The sequence below is a fragment of the Mobula birostris genome, chromosome 8 (genome assembly GCF_030028105.1).
Source record: "Mobula birostris isolate sMobBir1 chromosome 8, sMobBir1.hap1, whole genome shotgun sequence".
NCBI classification, from domain to species: Eukaryota; Metazoa; Chordata; class Chondrichthyes; order Myliobatiformes; family Myliobatidae; genus Mobula; species Mobula birostris.
The window spans coordinates 95735675-95762716 of record NC_092377.1 but is presented as its reverse complement, the minus strand read 5'-3'; the positions used below and the strand labels follow the sequence as shown (position 1 = coordinate 95762716).

Genomic DNA, 27042 nt, shown 5'->3' with positions numbered 1-27042 from the left:
GTCTTTAAGACCCAGGGCTGTCCAGTTGTATACTCAGCAATCAGTGGATCTCTCAGACTTGCGGTGGCAAGCTGTAGGGTACATCTTCCAGCTGGATACTACCCATTTCAGGCCATCCATTCGAGGGACACCTGATCATTGGCTATAGCTTTCTCACACGATGCCAGGAGGCATCCGAAGCCACCGACCGGGTCTGGCTCTTGATTTCACTAGGTGTACAAAATTATCAGGGGCATAGATAGGGCAGGCAGGCGCCTTTTTTTCCCACTGAGAGTGAGTCTAGAAATAGATGTCATAGGTTAAGAGTGAAAGGGGAACGTGAGAGGGAACTTCACTCAGAGGGTAGCGAGAGTGTGGAACGAGCTGCCCGTGGGAGTGCCGGGTGTGGGTTCAATTTTGACATTTAGGAGAAATGCGGATAGGTACATATGTGGATGGGAGAGGTATGAAGGGCTGTGGGACCAGGCAGAATAATAGTTTGGCACAGAGTAGATGGGCCAAAGGACCTGTTTCTGTGTTGTAGTACTCCATGACTCTATGACTCTGACCACATGACTGCATTCAACAACAGTGCAATGAGGGACGCAGAGCGATTACTTGCCTTATGTTCTACTGATAGTATTGGATGTCGAAATGTTGTCGCCTGCCAAACTAATTCACCAGAACTTCACCTGGCTAGCTTGAGCCTCTGAAGTAATGCACTGAGACTTCAGTTCCTGTGCTGCATGGTCGTGGCAGTGCAGCTAACCCATTGACTAAGATGTCGACTCTTCTTGTCGTCATTTCTGCATCTTCAGGCATGGCTGCACTTAACCTCCCTGACGCCTGTGCCTGGAAAGCCACCAAAGGATTGCCTTTCCATTTGGTTTGCTCACCAACTCTAGGAATTGCTTTTGACATTGTCTGTGGAAAACGTCTCCAGGTGTGAGTTGGTGGTATCCAGCTCCCCCCACACACCCCCTCCTCTCTCGCACTTCCCCAACTTTTCCAACTTTTTAATGCTATGGACCAGTACCATTAGGCAATGTTCCGTGGACCTCAGGTTGGGAACCCCTGACTTACACCATCAGACCATGAAACATTAGGCCATTTGGCCCGTCGGCTCTACTCTGCCATTCCATCATGGCTGATTTATTACCACTTTCAGCCCCATTCTCCTGCCTTCTCCTTGCAACCTTAGGTACCCCCCGTACCTGTTAAAGTGGCCACTGAGTGTGTGTTCGTGGTCTTCTGCTGCTGTAGCCCCTCCACTTTAAGGTTTAACGTGTTGTGCGTTCAGAGATGCTCCTCTGCACACCACTGTTGTAATGTGTCACCATTTGAGTTATTGTCGCTTTCCTCTCAGCTTGAACCAGTCTGGCCATTCTCCTCTGACCTCACATTAACAAGGTGTTTTCGCCCACAGAACTGGATGTTCTATTTTGATTTTTTTTTTTTTTGCATCATTCTCTGTAAACACTAGGGATTCTTGTGTGTTTTTTTAAAAAAAAAGGAGACCATCAATTTCTGAGATACTCAAACCACCCCATCTGGTGCCAACAATTATTCCATGGTCAAAGTCACTTGGATCACATTTCTTTCCCACTCTGATGTTTGGTCTGAACAACTTAACCTCTTGACCGGGTCTGCATGCTCTATGCATTGAGTTGCTGCCACATGATTGGCTGATTTAGGTATTTGCATTAACCAGCAGGTTTAGGGGTGAACCTAGTAAAGTGACCATTGAGTGCATCCCCACTGCTTCTTCCCCACCGGGTTAGATCCTAGAACTCCCTACTTTGTGGATGCACCTTCACTAGGAGAGCTGCAGAGGTTCAAATGAATGTTCGCCAGCTCCACCATCTCAAAGAGTACACTATAAATATCAGTAATGGCCAGGTCCCTAAAATAAATGATAGAAGCATCATTAATGGGGGGGGGGGGGGTGGGTAGCTGAGCAATTAATTCCAGAATCTAATTTGGTGATGCCGACTTTCCTGCTAGTTTGGGTCACCGGTATTCCAAAATCTACAGCAACCTGGGAAACGGAGACAGATAGGGGAAATGCTCTTGGCCAGTTATCAATCATCTCAGCTGTCTGATCAATTCTTCCCTCCTCCCCCGCACCCACAGTAGGCAGTGGGAATGCTGTCCCGTCGGGGTCTTGACTGAATGGGCCCCAATTGCAATGATTGCAGAATCCCCTCTCGGTGTGGGAGCCGACGGACTGAATCGATCTGTGTGTGTGTATTTTCCTTTAGGAAGAGGCAGAACAGCAACTGCAGACGGTCCACCGACAAACCAAAGAAGCACTGCAGGGGCTCTTCCCAGAGGTATCGGTGCCTTCACAACAGGTAGGAAATGGCGGGGGGGTTGGGAAAAATAGTGATTTAGGTGCTGGGAATGTGTGCTGAGTGATTGCTGCCTGGCTCCCTGAAGTGGGGGGGTTTCATATTATGGGCAGCTCCCTGCATTACAGAGCGGTTGTGTTCCTAGAATACAAGCTGAATTGTTATTACACAAAACATAAACCCCCTTCTCCCGTTGTCCTGCATTCTAAGTGAAGATGTATTCTTTGATTTTGTCGATGATAACCTGGTTTTTTTTAATCCCCTGCCAGAACTGAGCCCTGCCCATGAGAATCCTTAGGGAAAGAGAAGGCATTTAATCCCCTGCCTGTATCGAGCCTTACCCATGGGAATCCTCGGGGAAAGAGAAAGCATTTGCGGACCGAATTTGTAGAAGGAAAAAATGACACTGCAAATTATAATGTCCACAAAAACGGTGGCAAAATTCTTAAAAGGGAATTTGGATAAAATACCTTTTGCAGAAATTGTGTAAAAAGTGAAAATGATTGTTTGGTCCACCAAAGGGCTAGGACTGGCACAATGGGCTGAAGGGTCTTGTTTATGCTGCCTGCTTCTGTGATTGCACATTGTTTAGTAGTTGGAAGTGCACACTGACGATCATACCCTGGCTTTCAGCTCTACAGTGAATGGCTGCAAGAGTTCAGACAGAAGGCCCAGGAGTCCCTGAACCAGAAGTCCACAGATCCCTCAGTGAGTAAGCAGCACAAATACAATGGGTTCTGCACGAGATTGTGGTGACCTGTCTGCTTTTATATTTAAATTGTTTCTGGACTTGCCCTGTCTACTGATCTGTGACAGTTGTGGCTACAAGATCAAGTCAGAGGCTGCATGTCATCTGGTGAAATACAGTACTGTGCCAATGTTTTAGATACATATATATAGTTAGGGTACCTAAGGCATTTGCACAGTATTGCAGTATTTTTGGGTATTGCACTGTACTGCTGCCACAAAAAAAAACTAATTTCATGATACACAAAAAATGCTAGTGAACGCAGCAGGCCGAAACGTCGACTGTACCTCTTCCTATAGATGCTGCCTGGCCTGCTGCGTTCACCAGCATTTTGTGTGTGTTGCTTGAATTTCCAGCATCTGCTGATTTCCTCATGTTTGCGTTTTATAATTTCATGACATGTGAGTGATGATGAGCCTGATTCTGATATGGGTCCCTATTGTGGACTGACAGTGGGAAGGGAGCAGGGAGAGGGGAGTCATTGTTGGGAAGAGGTGAGGGAGCGGGAAGCACCAGAGGGACATCCTGTAATGATCAATAAACCAATTGTTTGGAATCAAATGACCTTGCTTGGTGTCTCGAGGCTGGGTGTGCCTGCACCCGTGTCACCCTGCCCCAGCACTTTCTCTATCATCTGTCCCACACCCCTCCCCATAGTGCTCCACTTGCATCATTTCCACCATCGTTTGCTCCCACCGGTTTTAAAAACTCTCTCTCCACTCCACATTGACAGGCACCCAAGCTATATATCTGCACCTATGACTTTGGCACACTACTGTAAATCACTTTTTTTTTTTTTGACAGCTCAAAGTCTTTCCATCGTCCACCAGGCTCAGCTCAGAAGTGTTGAGCTCTGACAACTCTCAAAGAAATCAACACCATTCAGGTCTCAGCAGGCCACTTGATTAGTACCCCATCCTCCGCCACCCTGAACATTTATTTGGGTGGGGGGTTTGGGTTTCTCATTGAAACCTGTCAGTATTGAAAGGCCCAGATCGAGTGAACGTGGAGTGGATGTTTCCAATAGTGGGAGAGTCTTGGACCAGAGGGTGCGGACTCAAAATAGAAAGACGTTCCTGTAGAACAGAGGCAAGGGGGAATTTCTTTAGCCAGAGGACAGTAGAGTTCATTGCCACAGATGGCCATGGAAGCCAAATCATTGGATATATTTATATTTCCAGCATCTGCAGAATTCCTCGTGTTTGCGATATATTTAAAGAGAGGGTTGATGGGTTTGAGATTAGTAAAGGCATCGAAGACTACAGGGAGAAGGCAGGAGAATGGTGTTGAGAGGGATAATAAATCACCATGATGGTTCAGAATCAATAGGCTGAATGGCCCAATTCTGATCCTACATCTTATGGTCTTAATCCCTTCCCCAGCAGTGCCCAGAGTGTACCATGCACTGCAGGTACTCACCTAGCCTCCTCTGCTAGAACCTCTCAAATGCACAACTTCTGCTACCTGAAAGCTCAGGGACACAGTAAACGGCATGTCCAAGTCGCACAGCATCCTAACTTGGAAATGTATCCCTGGTCCTTCGTGTTTACGGCCTAAATTGACAAACATATTCCCCAAAAGCCCTGTTGAGCGCACCTCCATCAGGAGGACTGCGGCAGTTCAAGGAGACAGCTCACCACCACCACCTAGCAATGGGGAAACAAGTGCTGGTCTTGCCAGTGGTGAATTTGGAAGAAGCTGATTTTTGCAGCACACATATGTTTCATGATTGGTTCGTGTCTGATGGCCATCCAGACCAGTCCGGCCATTGTCCTTGCCTGGTTTCTGTGGATACCACTGACTTTCAGGATGGCTTACAGTTCCCAGGGGGAGTCCCTGGAATAGCAGTAGAAGCCTTTAGATATCTCAGGATGAATGCCATCAGTGAAATAACTGGGCAAATATGGAGCAAGTGTCCTCAGCAGCCTGACCTATTGTACCTGGAGCAAATGGTAGCATTCCTTGTCGAAGAGATGGCATCTCATGAACACAGCACACAGCTAGTATCGCTGTTTGCCAGCCAGCCTCGATAAAACCAGAGGACAAACACTCAGCGGAAATTTTATTAGCTACCTTCTGTACCTAATAAAGTGGCCACTGAGTGTATGTGGTCTTCTGCTGCTGTAGTCCATCCCCTTCAAAGTTTGACGTGTTGTGCATTCAGAGATGCTCGTCTGCACACCACTGTTGTAACACATGGTTATTTGAGTTACTGTCACCTTCCTGTCAGCTTGAACCAGTCTGGCCATTCTCCTCCGACCTCTCTCTCATTAACAAAGTGTTTTCACCCAGAGAGCTGCCACTCACTGGATGTTATTTGTTTGTTGTACCATTCTCTGTAAACTCTAGAGACTGGTGTGTGTGAAAGTCACAGGAGATCAGCAGTTTCTGAGATGTTCAAACCAGCCTGTCTGACACCAATAATTATTCCACGGTCAAAATCACTTGGATCACATTTTTTCCCCCGTTCTGAAGTTTGATCTGGAAAAACAACCGAACCTCTTGACCGTGTCTGCGTACTTTTATGTATTGTGTTGCCGCTACATGATTGGCTGATTAGATATTTGCGCCAATGAGTAGGTGCACCTGTTGAAATAGCCGCTGAATGTAGATTTAGAGTAAGAGACAATAGATCCAAGGGATGTTTGAGGGAGAACCTTTGTCAAGAGAATGAGTGATGAGTACAGGAGCCTGAAGGAACAGCTCCTTCCTGACCACCATCAGATTTCCGAATGGACAATGAATCCATCAACACTACCTCCTTTCTTTTTCCGTTCTCTTTTTGCACTACTTAATATATAATTTCCTTTTGTAATTTATTGTTTAATTATTATGTATTGCAATGCATAGCAGCCACAAAACAGCAACTTTTATGAGATATGCAAGTGATAATTAAACCTGATTCTGATCACTGCCTGAGAGAGTGGTGACTGCAGAGTCACTGACAGTATTTAAGTATCCTTATGAGCACTAGAGTCACCTCAGCATAGGTGGCTACTGGCCAGTTGCTGGAAGATGGGATTAATACAGATGGGTGTCCAGTGGTAAGAGTAAACATGCTGGGCCAAATGACCCGTTTCCACACTCTAGCTCTACTGGTAGTGTGGTGCTCTGCTATCACCACTCCATCACAAGTTAAATCGCTTCCCAGTTCCAATTATGATCAGAGGTTTGCTACAAAAATTGATTGCCTATTAATAATATTTATTTTCCTTCCCATTTTTCTCTCAGTAGTCTGTTCCTCACCAGCTGCCTTTCCTGTATTTTGTTTACTGCTGACCTCCCCCACCCTCCACCCGGTTCTAGCACTCTTCCCTCTGAAGCATGGACGGGATCCAAGGGCCAGCCTGGGTCCTGAATGCTGAGACATCCCTGTGGTACTGAGGGAGTGCTGCACAGTCTGAAGTGCTCTCCTTCGCTCTGCACGCCCACATGGATGTAAACAATCCTGTGACACCATTTTGCAGAACAGCTGGTTAATTCTCCCAGTGAAATGAAAAAACGGAAAATGCAGGTCAGGCAGTAGCTATGGAGAGAGGAATAAAGTTAGTGTATGATATCGATAACCTTTCACCTGATGTAGTTGCTGACTGAGACATTAATTTCTTTATCACTCCGCAGATGATGTCCGACCTCATCAGCATTTTTTAATTTCAGCTTTACAGCATAGTCATACAGTACAGCAGTACAGAAACAGGCCCTTCAGCCCATCTAGTCTGTGCTGAACTGAACGGCATGGTAGCATAGTAGTTAGCATAACACTTTACAGTGCCAGCGATCAGTGTTCAGTTCCCACTGCTGTCTGTAAGGAATTTGTACATTTCCCCCTTTATACATGTGAGTGCTTTGGTTTCCTCCCGCATTCCAAAACATACTGGTTAGGGTTAGTGACTTGTGGGCAAATTGTGTTGGTGCACATCCTCGGGCTGTGTTGGCCATTGACTCAAACAACGCATTTCACTGCATGTTTCAATGGACACGTGACAAATAAAGCTCATCTTTAATTTTTATCTTGGCAGTCTCGTCCATTCGACCTGCACCTGAACCATAGCCCTCTCTCCATGTTCTTCCCACTCATGTACTGTCATTGAGTGTTGTGGCTCGATGCATCTCCTGGTATTTTGTCCAATGTCCAATATACGCTCATTGGTCACTTTATTAGATATACCTGTACACCTCATTAATGCAATATCGAATCAGCCAATCATGTGGCAGCAACTCAATGCATTAAAGCATGCCGACATGGTCAAGAGGTTCATTTGTTGTTCAGACCAAACATCAGAATGGGCAAGAAATGTGATCCAAGTTATTTTGACCGTGGAATGATTGTTGGTGCCAGATGGGGTGGTTTGAGTATCTCAGAATTTGCTGGGATTTTCATGTGCAACTGTCCCGAGAGTTTACAGAGGAAGATGTGAAAAACAAAAACACCCAGTGAGTAGCACTTCTGTGGGTGAAAACGCCTTGTTAATGAGAGAGATCGGAGGAGAATGGCCAGACTGGTTCAAGCTGACAGGAAAGCGACAGTAACTCAAATAACCACACGTTACAACAGTGGTGTGCAGAAGAGCATCTCTGAACGCACAACACGTCAAATGTTGAAGCGGATGGGCTACAGCAGCAGAAGACCATGAATGTACAGTATCCACTTTATTAGGTACCTCACTGCAGTTACAAACAGATTAACTGTCATTGTCTCATTGCTGCTTACTGCGCGCAAATTGTTTTTTACAATGAGGCTTGTACTTTAGAAAGTGCATTATTGGGTGGGAGACACTCTGGAGTGTTCTGTCTTGAAATTACTAAATGAAAACAAAGGACTTTTTTATCGTCAGAAATATCACTGGCCATTCATTTTTGTTTTTTCAGGACTTAGTACTTAAATTACAAGAAGCAGAAGAAGCCCAAAGCACTTTACAAGCAGACTGCGAGCAGTACAGGACGGTTCTCGCCGAGACAGTGAGTGTGTTCAGTTCTCCTCCTCAAGGCTTGGCCGCGATGCAGGGGCTGCACTTCTCAACCCCTCTTTCCTCTGCTTGGCTCCGCAGGAGGGGATGCTGAGGGACCTTCAGAAGAGCGTAGAAGAGGAGGAGCACGTGTGGAAAGCAAAGATAGCGGAGTCTGAAGCACAACTTTGGCAGGTGAGTGCTTGCCGCACGGTCCAGCTCTGCACGGTTTGAGATAGCTGAGTGCATCCCTCTCATGGAACAGACTAAGAGTTCTGGGTCCGGTGTGTGGGGCGGCACAAGAGCATAGTGGTTGGAGCAATCACTGACCGGGGTTCATCCCCTACCGCTACTTGGAAACAGTTAGTATGCTTTCCCCATGACTGCATGGGTTTCCTCCGATGCTCCAGCAACTTACGATTCAGGTCAACAAGTTGTGGACATGTTCTGCTGGTGTTGTAACATGGCAGCATTCGCAATTTGCCCACAGATCAATCCTTCCTGCTTTGATTTGACACAGACGGTACACTTCACTGTGCAGATAATCTCACCTTGTAAACTTTTACTCAAAATTGTCTCTGACTCCCTCTTTACCTGGGCAGGAATCACTTTAATTTTGACAAGGCAACATCACTGGAGTCACCACCCCCACACATCTGGTTCCCACGACTGTATGAACGGAAGTTGAAAGCAATTCAGAATCAGAATCGTATTTAATATCACTGGGGTATATCGTGAAATTGCCTACGTCAATCTGACGGGGTGTCACATGGTTCTATACATTCCAACCAAACCCTTCGCACCTCAAATTTTTCTCTTGTACTTTCTTTCCCCCTCTCATAAACTTGTCTCCTTACTGGGGTACGATTCAGGATGTGAAACCCATCAAGCTGTGATGTAGATATTGACGAGTGCCCTTCGGGGTATTGGATTGTGGTGCGTCGATACCATGCAGTCTCCCCTTGTGTGCAGCCTTGTGTCCCATCAGTGTACACTGTGTTCCATGCTGTGTGTCTTTCTCTCATCCAGCAAGGTACCTTTACTGCAAAGTGCCAGGGCACCTGTGTTTTGTAAAGTGCCTTACAAGATAGGTCTAGGTCTTTTTTTTTTTTTTTTTAAATCTTTAGACAAGGTTTGCGTTGAGCGTCATCCATGGCTCAGGAGAAGTGGGCATGTAGCCTGCACCTCGGTGATTCAGAGAATGTGTGTGTGTTGGCTCCTGCAAGACATCAGTATTTTCTTCATCCTTTTACCAATATTGCCTCGGGACCATTCCCCAGCCCAGACCTATTCCTTCACACCTCATAAGTGACCATAAGACCATTTGATAGAGGAGTAGTATTAGGCCAGCAAGTCTGCTCGTCATTTTATCATAGCTGATCCAATTTTCCTCTCCTGCCCCCCCCCCCACCCTCACCCCCGCAACCCTTCATGGCCTGACTCATCAAGAATCTATCAATCTCTGCCTTAAATATACAGAAAGCCTGTGGCAAAGAATTCCACAGATTCACCACTCTCTGGCTAAAGAAACTCCTCCTCATTTCTGTTCTAAAAGGACACCCCTCTATTCTGAGGCTGTGTCCTCTGGCCTTGGACTCTCCCATCATAAGAAACATCCTCTCCACATCCACTCCATTAAAGCCTTTCACCATTCGATACGTTTCAATGAGGTGACCCCTCATTCCTCTGAATTCTAGTGAAATACAGGCCGAGAGCCATCAATTTTTGTGAACCTTCTACAAACCCCATTTCCAGAAAAGTTGGGATATTTTCCAAAATGCAAAAAAAACAAAAATCTGTGATATGTTAATTCACGTGAACCTTTATTTAACTGACAAAAGTACAAAGAAAAGATTTTCAATAGTTTTACTGACCAACTTAATTGTATTTTATAAATATACACAAATTTAGAATTTGATGGCTGTAACACACTCAACAAAAGTTGGGACGGAGTTAAAATAAGATTGAGAAGTGCACAGAATATTCAAGTAACACCGGTTTGGAAGACTCCACATTAAGCAGGCTAATTGGTAGCGGGTGAGATATCATGACTGGGTATAAAAGTAGCCTCCATCAAAGGCTCAGTCTTTGCAGGCAAGGATGGGTCGTGGCTCACCCCTTTGTGCCAAAATTTGTGAGATAATTGTGAGTCAGTTCAAAAGGAACATTTCTCAACGCAAGATTGCAGAGAATTTAGGTCTTTCAACATCTACAGTACATAATATTGTGAAAAGATTCAGAGAATTCAGAGACATCTCAGTGCGTAAAGGGCAAGGTCGGAAACCACTGTTGAATGCGCGTGATCTTCGAGCCCTCAGGCGGCACTGCCTAAGAAACCGTCATGCTACTGTGACAATTAAAGCCACCTGGGCTTGGGAGTACTTCGGAAAACCATTGTCACTCAATACAGTCCGTCAGTGCATCCAGAAATGCAACTTGAAACTGTGTTATGCAAGGAGGAAGCCATACATCGACTCTATGCAGAAACGCCGGCGAGTTCTCTGGGCCCGAGCTCATCTCAGATGGACCGAAAGACTGTGGAACCGTGTGCTGTGGTCAGATAAGCCCACATTTCAGCTTGTTTTCGGAAAAAACGGGCGTCGAGTTCTCCGTGCCAAAGATGAAAACGACCATCCAGATTGTTATCAGCGAAAGGTGCAAAAGCCAGCATCTGTGATGGTACGGGGGTGCATCAGTGCCCATGACATGGGTGAGTTGCATGTATGAGAAGGTACCATTGACTCTGAGGCATATATTAGGATTTTAGAGAGACATATGTTGCCATCAAGGCGACATCTCTTCCTGGGATGTCCATGCTTATTTCAGCAGGACAATGCCAGACAACGTTCTGCACGGGCTACAACAGCGTGGCTTTGTAGACACAGAGTGCGTGTGCTTAACTGGCCTACTGCCAGTCCAGATCTATCTCCTATTGAAAATGTATGGCGCATCATGAAGAGGAGAATCAGACAACGGAGACCACGGACTGTTGAGAAGCTGAAGTCTTGTATCAAGCAAGAATAGACAAAATTTCCAATTGCAAATCTACTACAATTAGTATCCTCAGTTCCAAAACGATTAAAATGTGTTATTAAAAGGAAAGGTGATTTAACACAATGGTAAACATGCCTCTGTCCCAACTTTTGTTGAGTGTGTTGCAGCCATCAAATTCTAAATTTGTGTATATTTACAAAATGCAATTAAGTTGGTCAGTAAAACTATTGAAAATCTTTTCTTTGTACTTTTCTCAGTTAAATAAATGTTCACATGAATTAACATATCACAGGTTTTTGTTTTTATTGCATTTTGGAAAATATCCCAACTTTTCTGGAAATGGGGTTTGTAGTTTCAGCACATCCTTCCTAAGATAAAGGGCCCAAAACTGCTCACAATACTCCAAGTGAGGCCTCACCAGTGCTTTATAAAGTCTCAACATTACATCCTTGCTTTCATTCCTCTTGAATGAATGCAAACATTGCAATTACCTGCCTCACCACACACTCAACCTGCAAATTAACCTTTAGAGGATCCTGCACAAGGACTCAAGTCCCTTGTGCCTCAGTTTTTTTTTGTTTTCAACCCTTTCATTTCTTCTACCAAAGTGCATGACTATGCACTTTCGGACGCTGTATTCCATCTGCCATTTCTTTGCCCTTTCTTCTAATTTGTCTTAAGTCCTTCTGTAGCTTCTCTACTTCATCAAAACTACTTGCCCCTCACCTACCTTCATATCGTCTGCAGACTTTGGAACAAAACCCCCAATTCCATTATCCAAATCATTGACATATAACGTAAAAAGAATTGGTCCCAACACAGACCCCCGTGGAACATCACTAGTCTCTGGCAGCCAACGAGAAAAGGCTCCCTTTATTCCCACTCCCTGCCTCCTGCAAATCAGCCACTACTTTGTCCAGTCTTTCCTGTAATTCTGTGGGCTCTTAGCTTGTTAAGCAGCGTCATGTGTAGCACCTCGTCAAAGGCCTTCGAAAAATCCAAGTATACAACATCAACAAATTCTCTTTTTGTCTATCCTGCTTGTTATTTCTTCAAAGAATTTCAACAGATTTGTTAGGCAAGATTTTCCCTTGAGGAAACCATGCTGACTACGGCCTATTTTATCCTGTGCCTCCAAGTACCATGAGACCTCATCCTTGATAATCGACCGTTTGCTATAAATATGGCAATCCCCTGCCCATGCAGTGAAATATTTGCACTGGAGCAATATCAAACAGAATTTGGCACAGAGCCTCACAGATTAGGACTGGCAGCCTAAAGGTTGGTTAAAGATTTAATTTTAAGCACTGATAAAAAGAAGGTAGAAGGACAAAGGGGTTTTGAAGGGTACTTCAGCCTAGGCCCTGGAGGTGAAGAGGGTCACTTCTAGCAGACAGACTAATGAGGATATGGGAGGAGGATTATCTAAGAGGGTGCTCGGGCTAGGGAAAGGGCATAAATGGAGAAGTGGGGTTGGAACTCAAATGATGGGGGGACCCAGTTATCTGTAAAGAGTAGAATTTACAGTTAATAGAAAAGTCTCCAGTCTTTTGCTCTGAAACGAAAGACTGAGGTGTGAAGGTGTGGGATCATCTTTGGCTCATGAATCTCCCTCTGTAGAGCTCAGAGAAATCAGATTCAATGAGTAAACTCAGCAGGTAGCCCAAGACTGGCTGCTTGCCCTGATCTGGCTATATGGACTTGTCCATTGACATTGAAGTAACCTGTATGGAACAGAGGTGATGGGCCGAAGGGAATCCAGGGGAAGTGGGAGGAGAAAATGGAAGCTCATGATCTGAGAAGCCTGCTTATTCTCCACACAAACCTCTTCCCCTTCAGTTGCTGTAAAATCTCCACAGATACTGATTTGTACGTATCTGGAGAGTTACTGCAAATTACCCAGTTCCTAGAGTGAGCTTTTAAGCAGTGGGGTGGGGAGCTCAGAGTAACCAGAAGTCAGAGACAGTCACAAATATATGAGAGATCCTGTAGATGCTGCAAATCAAAGCAACACACACAAAATGCTGGAGGAACTCAGCAGGCCAGGCAGCATCTATGGAGAAGAGTAAACAGTTGATATTTCGGGCTGAGACCCTTCTTCAGGACTGGAAAAAAGAGATGAGAAGTCAGAGTAAGATTTCTCAAACTTCCAGTGATTGCCCCCATCCCCCTCTCCTTCACCACTCCCCATTCCCGTTTCCCCCTCTGGCTTTATCTCCTTACCTGCCCATCACCTCCCTCTGGTACTCCTCCCTCTTCCCTTTCTTCCAATGCCTTCTGTCCTCTCCCATCAGATTCCCCCTTCTCCAGCCCTTTATCTCTTTTGCCAGTTGACTTCCCAGCTCGCTACTTCATCCCCCTCCCCCTCCCAATTTCATCTATCACCTACCACCTTGTACTTCTTCCTCCCCTTCCGCACGTCCCAACCCCCCAACCCCCCCCCCCCATTGCCTTACTCTAACTATCTAACCTCTTTTTTTCCCAGTACTTTCTGAAGGGTCTCTGCCCAAGATGTCAACAGTGTAATCTTTTCCATAGATGCTGCCTGGCCTGCTGAGTTCCTCCAGCATTTTGTGTGTGTTAATCAGAGTCGAGAGTCCAACTTTTATTTGTCAGATCCCTATCTGGCCTGACTGTTTCTGGTGAAATGCTGCACTTCCAAAAGGGCCACCTCTTAGAGCCTGGGCTCTGAATGACAGGGGACAGGGTAGCTGCAGTGGCTGTGGGTTGAGCCTGGCCCAGTCGAAGTTAAAGGCAGAGTATGCCAGAAATACTCTGCAAGTCAGGCAGCACGTTTCAGATTGAGAGCCTTGCATCAGAACCTGAGACATCTGATTGTACTGGTGAATATCAGAATTGTGTATTATCTCGCGCGCGCGTGCGCGCGCGCGCACACACACACACACACACACACACACACACACACACCATGAAATTTGTTGTTTTGTGGCAGCAGGACAGTGCAAAACATAAATATACTATAAATTATAAGATATAAGTAGTGCAAAGAGAAAGCAAAAAAAAAAAAATTGGAGGTAGTGTTCATTGTCCAAGCAGAAATCCGATGGAGGGGAAGAAACTGTTTCTAAAATGTAGACGGTTTGTCTTCAGGCTCCAGTGCCTCCCCTCTGATGGTAGCATTGAGAAGAGGGCACGTAGGTGGTCAGGGCCCTTAATGATGGATGCCTCCTCTTTGAGGCATCGTCTTTAGAAGATGTCCTCGATGCTGGGGAGGCTGGTGCCCAAGGTGGAGCTGGCTGAATTTGCAACCCTCTGCAGCATTTTCTGATCCTGTGCATTGGTCTCTCCATACCGGATAATGATGCAACCAGTTAGAATGCTCTCCATAGTACATTCATGGTATCATCATCAGGGATTTAGTAACAGAGTAAATATCTCCGCTGCTGATTATGCGCAGACCCGTGCATCCAACTGCACAGCAGCAGTGGCTGCACCCTTTAATGTGAGGCTGCTGCATGGGTCCAGTGGTTTGTTGTTTTCATAACAGTTTGTTAAGCAGTTGTCCTGGCGTCAGCTACACACAGTGGCCACTTCCCTGTACACCTACTCATTAATACAAATACCTAATCGTGTGGTCACAACTCAGTGCTTAAAAGCATGCAGACATGGTCAAGAGGTTCAGTATTTGTTCAGACCAAATGACAGAGTGGAGAAGAAACGTGATAGTCAACCCCCCGGGAGGGTTTAATATTCTTAGTGACTTTGAATGTGGAATGCTTGTTGGTGCCAGATGGAGTGGATTGAGTATCTCAGAAAATGCTGATCTGCTGGGATTTTCACACACAAATCCCTAGAGTTTACTGAAAATTGTGTGAGAAACAAAAAATAAAATCCAATGAGCAGAAGATCTGTGGGCAAAAATGGTTTGTTAATGAGAGAGGTCAGAGGAGAATGGCCAGACTGGTTCAAGCTGACAGAAAGGTGATAGTAACTCAAATAACCACACTTTACAATGGTGGTGTGCAGAAGAGCATCTCTGAATGCACAGCTTGTCAAACCTTGAAGTGGGTGGGCCCCAGCAACAGAAGACCACGAGCATACACTCAGTATTCAGTTTATTAGGTACAGATGGCCACTGAAAGTACGTAAACCACTCCTCGCGGCATAGAGACAATGGGAGCAGGATTATTTTAACTTGTATTTCTAGGTTTTTTAAAGTGTAGTCTCCGCACTGTAAAACGGCTTTACTTGAAGCTAGCAGTTGATGATATCAGCTAATATGTGGTAATCATTATCTGTTGGCATTAATGTCAGTTTTATGTAGAATTGGGAAGAATGGAGCAATGAACCATTTGGCGCAGCTCGTCTCTCCCAGCCTCTCTGCTTCGTGCAAGTTTCTTTACACGTCATACTACTCTCACAGTGTAACTTCCTTCTTTACTTCCACAGCTACGTCACTGACCACTACTGAAATGCATTCATATTCCCAAAATTTGCTGGAATTTAAATTTTTAAAAAAAAAAATCTACAGATGCTGAAAATTTGGAAAGTTGACAGTTTCTTTGTGTGACTTCCTGAGTGTTTCCCACATTTTTAATTTTTGTTCCAGATTCTCATCCATCCTACAAGATGCCTTTGATCTTGACAGATGTTCAGCATTTTCATTTTGCTCAGACCTGTGTTCCTTCTGTCATTTGCTTTCTCCTGCCAGACTCTCGTCCCCCATCCTGCTTCTCCTCTGCATCTCAGGCGCTGTTTACGGCAGCAACGTTCAAAAGCACCAGGTCAGGCAGCATTATGGTGAGAAATGGACAGCCCAGTGCTTTGGGTGCAGACCCTTCCCCTGCGTGGTCTTGTGTTGTTGCTGGAGTCCTGAATCTGCAAACCCCGTGTCTCCTGTTTACTTCAGATCTGATGAAAGGCCGCTGTCCTCAAACCACTCCACAGGTGCTGACTAACCTGCTAAGTATCTCCAGCATGTTCTGTTTCTGTTTGAGTCAATAGTGCTGACAGGTGCCGGGGAGGTGGTGAAGCAGGCTCTACAGCAACATTTGATGTGTTATGTGTTGTAGCGTGGATGAAATCACTGGAGAGACAGTCACTGGTAGATACAAAGCAGCTGCTTTATTCGACACAACAAGGTACAGCAGGCATCATACGAACGGAGACACTTTCGGTAGAAAGGTCTGCTGGCCCAATGTGGGCCCGATATTTATATGCTAAGCACAAAGGCAATCACTACTTAAAAAGTAATAGACAATGCTTCCTTTTGAAGCTGCATACAAAACATCACACCTTCTGACTTCATCTTTTCCTTCCGATGCCAACGTGTCTGGGTTGGTGTCCACAGCCTTTAGGAATGCAAGTTAAATCCACAATACATTTATTTTGCATTTGCGTGCTTACACAGAAGACAATTCATATCTATGAAGTATAGATAATACTGTCTTCAAAACTACCTGTAAACTCAGACTTCCATCCGCAGTGTCTGGGCTAGTATCCCAATTCACAGCTTTTAGGAAATGCATTGTTGTGAACTCATTCCACAGCACTTTGTCAAACAGAAGGCTGGTGGCCAGAGTCATTTAGGTGTAAGTGAATTGTCTACCCAAAAACTCACCCTAACATTATGTATGCGCGGAGCAAGCACGACAACGGAGTAGTTTAATTAAATGTTTTTACTGGGTCGTGTTCGTATCAGTACGTGCTGGGCAATTTGCGAGTGGGGGAGCAAAGAGGTGGTCCTGCTGAGACAAAAATGTGCGCACTTGAAAGCCCGTGCCAAAGGAAGGAGAGTCCTCTGGTGCACAGGAGATGCAGTCGATTCTCCGCACAGGCAGGGAATGGAGACGCGTGGACCATGTACAGGGAGATGGAAAGAGTTGGGTTGACATTGCAGGATGTAGGGTCTGTTCCTGTGGGCTGTACTGTTCTAAGTCCCACTGTTTGATAAACAGAAAGTTTTTCCAACCGCCTGCAGGTGGCATGGGCTCGGGGTTCAGTTTAATTAAAACTCATTGCTCTGTGCTTGGTCCTGTGTGTTTACTTCAGCGGTTCCCTGTACCTGGTAGAATGAGACCCATTGCATCTTAAGGAGCTATTGTGTGTGTGTGTGTGTGTGTGTTTTTTTTCAGGCACAATCACAAGTAAAAACATTAGAAGGTGCCCTGGAGAAGCTGAAGCTGGATTCACAGAATACGGAGCAGGTACATTTCATGTTAACCCCTGAGGGATGGGATGAGGCAATTTTAACTCGAGGGCCTGTTCCACCTCTGGATTCTGCACACCCTAGCTCGCGTCACTCCGCCTGGCCACCCCTGTGCCCCTGGAGCAGACTTGAGAGAAGTATCAATCAGTCTGAGTTCCAATTCAACCCCAGCCCGTGGGGTGACTGTTGTCCCTCGACTCGCCCTCTGTAGAATCTCCCCTCATCTCCCTGTTGATTTTGTTTCCTTGTTATTACTTTTCCCCAGGTAGTTTCTCTGCTGAACCCTTCTTGAAGACCTTACTTTTTAGTCTTGAGGCTAATCAGTGGGCTCCAGCAGCCTCGCTTTAGCAAAGGTTTCAATTATTTACAACCAGCTTTTCTTCTACACCCACGTCCCAGTACTTGGGTACAGCTGACTACATAGACAAATGTTTTGGGATGTTGTGGCATCACTTGGTTATACTAACAACTGGGAGACACAGGTTCAGAACCTTGCAGCTGTGAAGCCACTGGGATCTAACTGGTTAATTGATGCCTTTTAGGAAGGTAAATCTGGTACCCCTATCACCAGTTCTGGAGTCGATCTGTCTCTGTGCCATCAGAGACCTGGAGTTCAGCTACCTCTGTGCTCTCAGTGACCTGGTCCAGCCTGGGCCTGATTCTAGCACCACTGCTCCTTAACTCTCCCATTCAGAAAGTCAGGAGGCGTGGGATCCTGGAAAACTTGGCTGTGTGGATTCAGAATACAGAAGGCAGAGGGTGGTTGTAGGTGGAGCCTATTCTGCCTGGAGGTCAGTGACCAGTGGTGTTCCTCAGTGATCTGCTCTGGGACCCCCGCTCTTTGTAATTTTTATAAATGACTTGGATGAGGAAGTGGAAGGGTGGGTTAGTAAGTCTGTAGATAACATGAAGGTTGGTGGAGTTGTGGATTGAGTGGAGGGTTGTTATCGTTTGCAATAAGATACAGACAGGATGCAGAGCTGGGTTGAGAAGTGGCAGATGAATTTTAACCCAGAAAAGTGATTAATTTTAGAAGGTTGAATTTGGAGGCCAAATACAGGGTTAATGGCAGGTTCTTTGGCAGTGTGGAGGAACAGAGATCGTTTAAAGTTGCCACGCAGGTTAATAGGGTTGTTAAGAAGGCTTATGGTGTGTTGGGTCTCATTAACCGGGGGATTCAGTTTAAGAGCCACGAGGTAATGTTACAGCTCTGGTTAAACATCATTTGGAATATTTCAGCACTTACACCTGTTGTGATGAACTGCTTTGAGAGGTTGGCGATGAAACATATCAACCCCAGCCTGAGAAGTTACTTGGATCCACTCCAATTTGCCTACCGACCCGATAGGCCAATATCAGATGCCATTTCATTGCCTCTTCACTCAATCCTAGAACATCTGGACAGCGAAGTTGCATACATCAGGATGCTGTTTAATGTCTACAGCTCGGCATTCAATACCGTCAACCCCTCAAAACGAATCAATAAGCTTCAAGACCTTGCGCAACTGGATCCCCGATTTCCTCACTTGCACATCCCAGTCAGTTTGGATTGGCAGCAGCATCTCCTCCATAATCTCCATTAGCACAGGTGCACCACAGGGCTGTGTGCTTAACCCCCCTGCTCTACTCGCTTTATATTTATGACTGTGAGGCTAAGCACAGCTCCAGTTCGATATTTGCGTTTGCCCACAACACTACTGTTGTTGGCCGAATCGAAGGTGGTGATGCATTAGCAAAAAGGAGGGAGATTGAAAATCTGGCTTAGTGGAGCCACAACAGCATCTCCTCACTCAATGTCAGCAAGACCAAGAAGCTGATTATTGACTTCAGGAGGAAGACACCAGAGGTCCTCATTGTGGGATCAGAGATGGAGAGGGTCAGCAGCTTTAAATTCTCTTGGTGTTATTATTTTTGAGGATCTGTCCACAAGAGCCTACAAAAAGTAGTGGATGAGGCCCAGTCCATCACAGGAAAAGCCTCCCCACCCCCACCATTGTACATATCTACGCAGAGCACTATTGCAGGAAAGCAGCATCCATCAGCAAGGGTCCCCACAACCCAGGCCATGCTCCTTTTCACTGCTGCCATCAGGAACAAGGTACAGGAGCCTCACGACCTATACCACTGAGGTTCAGGAACAGTTATTACCCCTCAACCATTAGGCTGTTGAACCAGAGGGGATAACTTCACTTGCCCCATGACTGAACTGTTTCCACAACCTATGGGCTCACTTTCAAAAACACTCCATCTCATGTTCTCAAAATTTATTATAAAAGGTTTATTTTTCTCGTTTTATATTTGCAGTTTGTTGTCTTTTGCACTTTGGTCGTTTGTCCATTCTGTTGGGTATGGTCTTTCACTGATTTTATTGTGTTTCTTGTAGTTACTGTAAATGCCCACAAGAAGATGATTCTCAGGGTTGTATATGGTGACTTGTACTTTGAAAATAAGGTTACCTTGAGCTTTGAGTTCAATTCTGATTGCTTTATTATAGGAAGAATGTGGAAACTTTAGAGAGGATGCAGAGGAGATTTAACAGGATGCTGCCTGGATTAGAGAGTATGTTCAAAGTAAATTCATTATCAAAGCACGTTATTGTCACCGTATAGAATCCTGAGATTAATCTGTATCTGTGCGGGGTCACCATGGATGTTGCGTCTCAGATGTTTAGGTGATACGTAAACCAGGGCAGTACGATATAGAGAGAAAGCAGTTGCCAATGTAGCAAGCTCCCTCTCTCCACCCAGCTGATGAATCCAAAGGAGCACAAAGACTGATGCAGTTTGGTACCAGCAGTGTCGCAGGAGTTGCTAGTCAGTGTTGAACTCAATGTAGGACTGCCTTGGGGATTCCAGTTCCGGATTTCACCTCTGGGGTTCCTTCCGAAGCCTTCCCCATGAGTGGGTCCAGCCGCGAGGCAGCAGGAGTCTTAGAGCAGAGATTTCCTTCTCCTAGATGAGCTGCCAGTCACAGCTGTCCATTGGGGATTCCTGGGTGGTGCAGCTTGAAGGGCCAGAAGAACCTATTCCGCACTGTACCTCTTTTTTAAAAAAAAAATTATATAAGTTAACTTAAACTGAATCCCCCAACTAATGAAGCCCAATGCACCCTACACCTTCTTAACAACCTGGCAGCTTTGAGAAACCCACGGCTGGTGAAAATGGGTTGAGCAAGCTTAGATCTTTCTCTTTGGAGAAGAGGATGAGAGGTGACTTGAGAGAGGTGTAGGAGAAGATAAGAGGCACAGATGGAGTGGGTAGAGACTTTTCCAGTAACTTGGCATGTCGCACAAGTGCATTCAGTGGAAATGGTTAATGCAAGGGGCATAATTTTAAGGTGATCGGAGGAAAGTGTAGGGGGGATGTCAGAAGTAAGTTCACTTACAGAGGGAGTGGTGAGTGTGTGGAACACACTGCCAGGGGTGGTGGTAGAAGCAGATGCATTAGGGACTTCTTTTAAAAAAAAAAGCTCTTAGATAGGAATATGGATGATAGAAAAATGGATGGTTATGTAGTAGGGAAGGGTTGGATTGACCTTAGAGCAGGTTAAGAGGTTGGCACAACATCAAAGGCATGAAGGTCTATACAGTCCCATGTTCTAAAAAAAAGTTTCAGGTTCAAGTTTAATTGTTATTTGATGATATATAAATGGGGCCAGAGGGCACAGCCTCAGAATAAAGGGATGAGGATGAATTTCTTTAGCCACAAAATAGTGAATCTGAGAAATTCATTGCCGTAGGTGACTATGGAGGCCAAGTCATTGGGTATATTTAAGGCAGAGGTTGATAGGTTCTTGACTGGTCAGAGCATGAAGGGTTACGGGGAGAAGGCAGGAGGCTGGGGCTGAAAGGGAAATAGATCAGCTGTGATGAGATGGCAGAGCAGACTCGATGGGCCAAATGGCCTAATTCTGCTGCTATATCTTATGGTCTTGTGATCTAATACCCATGATCACAGCCGAGCCATAAGATATAGGAGCAGAAGTTGACCATTCGGTCTATCAAATGGCTGTGTCACCACTCTCCCAGGGGATTTCATAAATACCAGCGACTCTCGTGTGTATCTCAGCAGGGAGTAATGTCCTTTCTCTCCCCTCAGCTGAAGGACCTGGTGGCTGAATTGGAGGAGAAGTTAAAGCAGCAGCTTGAGTCGGCACAGACGCAGTGTCAACAGTACTCAGTGGAGGTGAGGGAGGTGAGTGCAGCAATGACCTGTCGCTATTGTCTCCGGTATCGCTGAGTCAGGGAGCGTGTAGGGCTGCTGCTGCAGTCCCCTGATCTCTGCTCCCGAGGTGAGTGGGGGAGAACGGTGTGCCAGGAACCTCAGACTCACCTGAACGCAGGACTGATTCCACAATCCGTGGACTCGCTTTCAAAGACTCTACAACTCGTGGTCCCAGTATTATTTATTTGCACAGTTTGTGGTCTTTTGCACGTTGGTTGTCTGTCAAGCTTTGTTTGCCATTGATTCAACGGTACTTTTTTTTTGCTTTGCCTGCAAGACAGTGATTCTCAGGGTAGTGTACAGTGACATGTACGTCTTTTGACAATAAATTTACTTCGAATTTTGACTCTACCACTACTGTGTATGGCATTTTCCACTGTGTCCTGAGATTGCCCAAATGATACCCAATACCTCTGAGGGTTTGGACTTGCCCAGGTCTGCCCCAGGCAAAGAAAGGGCTCAGTTTGGGGTGGATGGTGGTGGAGGCAGATATGTTAGGGACATTTAAGAAACTCCTAGACAGGCACACGGATGATAGCAAACTGGAGGGCTCTGTGGGAGGGAAGGGTTAGGCTGATATTGGAGTAGGTTAAAAGAGTCGGTACAGTAGTGTAGTGGTTAGCATAATGCACGCGTTGGGCACGTGGCCAAGCGGTTAAGGCGTTCGGCTAGTGATCTGAAGGTCGCTAGTTCGAGCCTCAGCTGTGGCAGCGTGCTTGTGTCCTCTGAGTTGACGTTCCCTCCCCTCCTCCCTCCTCCTAGCATAATGCTATTACTGAGCCAGCACCCCAGGTTCAATTCCCGCTGCTGTCTTTAAGGAGGTTGCACGTTCTCTCCGTAGCTGCATGGGTTTCCCCTGAGTGCTCTGGTTTCCTCTCACAGTCCAAAGGTGTACTGGTATATATGTTAGTTGGTCACATGGGTGCACTTGGGCGGGTGGACTCATTGGATCGGAAGGCCCTGTTATTGCGCTTTATCTCTAAATAAAAATAAAATACAAAAGTCAGCAGAGCATGTTGGTTAGACGGGTCTTTATCTGTTCTGTAGTGTCCTGTACTACGGTCCCCATTACAATGGCATTCCCTGGCAGTTCCCTGCAGTACCCCAGGGATCTCAAGCTCCACACCGCTCCCATCACTGCTGAGGGTTCCTCGGACCTCACCTCCCCAGTGTGCCCGAGTGTCATCTCTGAATACCCTGGTGCCCTCACACTAGCTCCCACCAGCAATAAAGGTTAAGAGAGACAAGAGACCTGCAGGTGCTGGAATGTGCCGCAGGTCGAGCAGCATCCGAGGAGGGAGAGGAGACCTTTTCCCTCACGGGTGCTGCTCGACTCCCTGAGTTTGTTTGTTCCAACGGTAAGCAGCCCTCATTTCCAGCTCCTCAACCTGTAAGGAAGTGGATTGGCCGTCTGAACTCACTCAGGAGAGCAAACTGCAATTCCAAAATCGGATTGGGGAATGGGGAATGCTGGAATTGGGAAACAGGGCAGCTTCTGCTCAGTGGCCTTGTGTTCTGAGCTGGGAGTGGGGTAGCCTGGCTTGGACAGTCTCCTTCATGAATGAACTCAACCTCTTGCTGTTCCCTATTTCTTCTCCCACAACATAATGATGCCAAATTTTCTGAAGGGCTTTCCCAACAGGTGGGCTATTCTGCACGGCAGAGGGCAAGGATGCCTCCCACCCTAACAACCCGTTATTCCTCTGTTGCTGGCCACACCTTCAGCTTTGTGGCTTCAGCTGACTGAGCTCTGGTTTTGGGCCACTCCCTTCTGAACACTCGGCCCATCCTCCTCCTACAAGCCCAGACCTAATGTCAGCACCTCCTGATCAAATGGAGCTGATGTGAGTTGTGGAGTGCAATGTGAAATTGGCTGAGGCTGTTTTGAGTGGCTCCAAGGCTCATCCTAACACCCCAAACCTTGGCTCTAATGACGCATGTTCAGTCCGGATCCCCCTGCCCCCAGCATGGAGTCTGCAAGTTCTTCCAGTGACTGCATGGGTTTCTTCCGGATGTCCCAGTTTCCTCCCGTGTCCCAAAGATGTAAGACCATGAGACACAGGAGCAGAATTAGAACACTCAGTCTATCGAGTCTGCACCACCCTTCCACCATGGCTGATTTATTATCCCTCCTCAACCCCATTCTCCTGCCTTCTCCCCATAACCTTTGACACCCTTACTAGTCAAACTCCGCTTTAAATGTACCCAACAACTTAGCCTCCACAGTTGTCTGTGGCAATGAATTCCACTGATCCCCCACCATCTGGCTAAATAAACTCATCCTAATCCCTGTCCTAAAGGGACATCCTTCTATTCTGAGGCTGTACCCTCTGGTCAAAGACTCGCCCACTATAAGAAGCATCCTCTCCACGTCCACTCTGTATTCAATATTCAATAGGTTTCAATGAAATCCTCCTCGTGCTTCTAAACTCCATACAGGCCCAGAGTCATCATACACTTCTCATATGTTAACTCTTTATTTCCCGGGATCGTTCTCGTGAACCTTCTCTGGACCCTCTCCAATACCAGCACCTCCTTTTAGATCAGAGGCCCAAAACTGCTCACAATACTCTGTAAGTTCAGTCTGACCAATGCAAAATAAAATCTCAGCATTACTGTATATTCTTGCTGGTTAGTAGGCTAAATATCATCTGTAAATTGTCCCTGGTGAGTGTTAGAATCCACAGGCATTGGTGATAATGTGTAAAACAAGATGGCACCGAGTTGGAACGTCCATCAATGCTCAGACTTTGTCATTTTTTTTTTGGGGTTCCTAGGGATGGTTTTGGGGACAACACAGGTATTAGGGGTCAGGTTAGGGTTTGGGTTCAGGAATGAGGGGAGTTAGAGATCAGGGGCAGTAATTGAAGACTCTGGGTGGGTGTTCGAGTCCGGGTCCGTGCACTGCATGGTCGAACACCAGCGATCCTGGAGGTTGAGTTGGCAGATGCTGAGGAGACCGGGTCATCTTGTCTGGGGGAGGGGGTGGTGTGTGTGCGTGTGTTTTGCTGCTGTTGCTGTTTGTCGTGTTCTGTGGACATACTGTGGTGGTGCGGAGTATGTAGCAACACTTGCAGGCTACACACATCCATGTGTATGTGTGTATCGTTAATGTAAATGATGCATTTCACTCTGGGTTTCAATGTACACGGGGGCAGCACCGTAGTGTGATTACTGCGCCGGCGATCACCAATCACGTTTCAATTCCCACCGCAGCCTGTAAGGAGTTTGTACGTTCTCCTTGTGACCGTGGTGGTTTCATCCAGACGCTCCAGTTTCCAAAGAGAGTTGTTAGGGTTAGTGAGCTGTGGGCATGCTAAGATGGCGCCGGATGTGTGGCAACACTTGTGGGCTACCCACCACAACCTTGATTTGATGCAAATAATGTATTTCAATGTATATGTGACAAATAAAGCTAACCTACTTATCTGAAATAAATAAATAAAACGAATCTGAATCTGGAAATAATAAAAAGGGATGAGAGTATCAGAATGCTTGAGAACCATCTGGGTCACGATGGGCTGGATTGACTTTATCACTCTGTGTACTGATACATTGCATTGTTCTGAAACAGTAATTTGTCCCCTTCTTCCGTTCTAGCTGAGCGAACTCTTAAGAGAATCACAAAGCCAGCTGGAGGCAGCCAATAGAGAACAGCAGAAACACAGCGAGGAGCTCTCACTGGTGAGGACCTCAGTCAAGTAAACCAACTGTCCAAATGATAATGCCAATAAATCTGTCAGAGTGGACAGTTGAGGAATTAATATCGAGCAAATGGATGATTATATTTACCTCCATCTTTTATTTTGTATTTGCACAGATTGTCTTCTTCTGCACATTGGTTGTTTGTGTGTAGTTTTACCATTGATTGCTCTATCTCTTTGTTCTACTGCAAGAAAATGCATCTCAAGGTAGTGTATATGGTGATATACACATACTTTGATAATAAGTTTACTTTGAACCCTTTTGACCCAGAAGACAGATTTTATTTAGTGATACCACATGGAGAAGGTCAGGAGGTTCTTTCAGCCCTTCGAACCGTGCTGTCCCAGCCACACCCCTCCCCCTTCAGCATTGAAGAGAAATTTGGATAGGTCAGGGATGGGAGGGGCACAGAGGGCTCTGGTCCAGATGTAGGCCAGAGGGACGAGGCAGAGTAATGGTTCGGCATGGGCTGGAGGGCCTGTTTCTATGCTGTCATGCTCTATGACAACAGCAAAATTGGAGAAGGTTGTCAAAGGATACTGTAGACCAGTTACAAATATGTGGGGAGAAATGTTGAATAGTTTAATCTGGGCGAGTGTGAAGAGTTGCACTTTGGTGGGGGGGGGCCTATTGTAAGGGGAAGGTACATAGTTAATGACGGACCTTTATCAGTATTGATATACAGAGGGATATTGGGGTTCAAGTTCTCAGCTCCTGGAAGGTGTCCAGACAAGCAGAAAGAATAGCAAAAACGGCATGCTTGCCTTTGTTAAGTACAAGACTAAGGAAGTCATGTTGAAGTCATAAAACTTTGGTTCAGGCTGCACTTGGAGTATTGCATGCGATTGGGGTCACTCCATGACAGGAATGATGTGGAGGCTTTGGGGACGGCACAGGGCAGGTTTACCAGGATGCTGCCTGAATTAAATGGTCTTAGCATAAGATAGAACAAGAGTTTGAACAGAGTTGGGCTGTAACATCTGACGCTGAGTGGACCTGATGGCACTTCATAAAATGATGAGAGGCATAGATAGGATAGACGGTCAGAAGCTTTTTCCCAGGGATGAAATGCCAAATGCTCGAGGATACAGGTTTAAGGTAGAGGGAGAGAGAGAGGGAGAATGAGAGAATTTAAGAGAAACGTGGGACAAGTTTCTTTTACGCGCAGAGCAGTCGCCCCTGGAACATGCTGCATGGGTGATGGTAGAAATAGACCCAATAGTGATGTTTAAGAGGTATTGAGACAGACATGTGAATATGTTGGGAATGGAAAGATATGGAAAATACGCAAGCAGAAGAGATTTGAATGAATTTGGTATCATTTTTGGCCCAGAAAGGGTCATTGGCCTCACTTGAACTCCGTGCAGATGCTAAGTTTGACCTTCAGAGAAGGGCCATAATGTGAAACTTGCCCCATCACTGTGAATTGTCCTGGAGCAGGGTGTTGGGAGGTGGACCATGGTACTTTGACTTCCCCGTCAATCCCAAAGCCTGTTGAATTCAACACCCCAGGATTTCCCAGTTGTACATTTGGCTGAACTGGTAGGCATGCTTGGCTTGGGCTTCTGCCCAGCGGACTAGTGCTTTGACTGCTTCAACGGCAGTGTCTGCCGAGAACAGACCATAAGTCATAGGAGCAGAATTGGGCTATCTGGCCCATCGAGTCTGCTCCGCCATTCAATCATGGCTGATCCTTTTTTTCCCTTCCTCAGCCCCACTCCCCAGGCTTCTCCCCGTAACCTTGATGCCATGTTCAATCAGAACCTATCAAGCTCTGCCTTAAATACACCCATGACCTGGCCTCCACAGCTGCCTACGGTAACAAATTCCACAAACTCACCACCCTCTGACTAAAGAAGCTGTTCTGCATCTCTGTTTTAAATGGACGTCCCTCTATCCTGAGGCTGTGCCCTCTTGTCCTAGACTC

At 46.0% G+C, this 27042-nt stretch overlaps 1 protein-coding gene across 7 annotated transcripts in view; it reads left to right on the top strand.

Annotated features, from left to right (window-relative positions):
• The window catches only part of LOC140201504 (ribosome-binding protein 1-like), a 151875-nt gene that overhangs the window by 111395 nt on the left and 13438 nt on the right, over positions 1-27042 (top strand). For 5 of the 7 annotated variants that reach the window (XM_072265719.1, XM_072265717.1, XM_072265718.1 and 2 more), the window contains 7 exons: positions 2241-2333; positions 2964-3038; positions 7948-8037; positions 8127-8219; positions 17114-17185; positions 21285-21380; positions 25011-25094. In XM_072265719.1, coding sequence (XP_072121820.1) covers positions 2241-2333; positions 2964-3038; positions 7948-8037; positions 8127-8219; positions 17114-17185; positions 21285-21380; positions 25011-25094 — 603 coding nt within the window. Of the gene's footprint in view, positions 1-2240; positions 2334-2963; positions 3039-7947; positions 8038-8126; positions 8220-17113; positions 17186-17729; positions 17947-21284; positions 21381-25010; positions 25095-27042 lie in introns of those variants that run through there. The other 2 variants (XM_072265715.1, XM_072265720.1) reach the window with 2 other exon arrangements.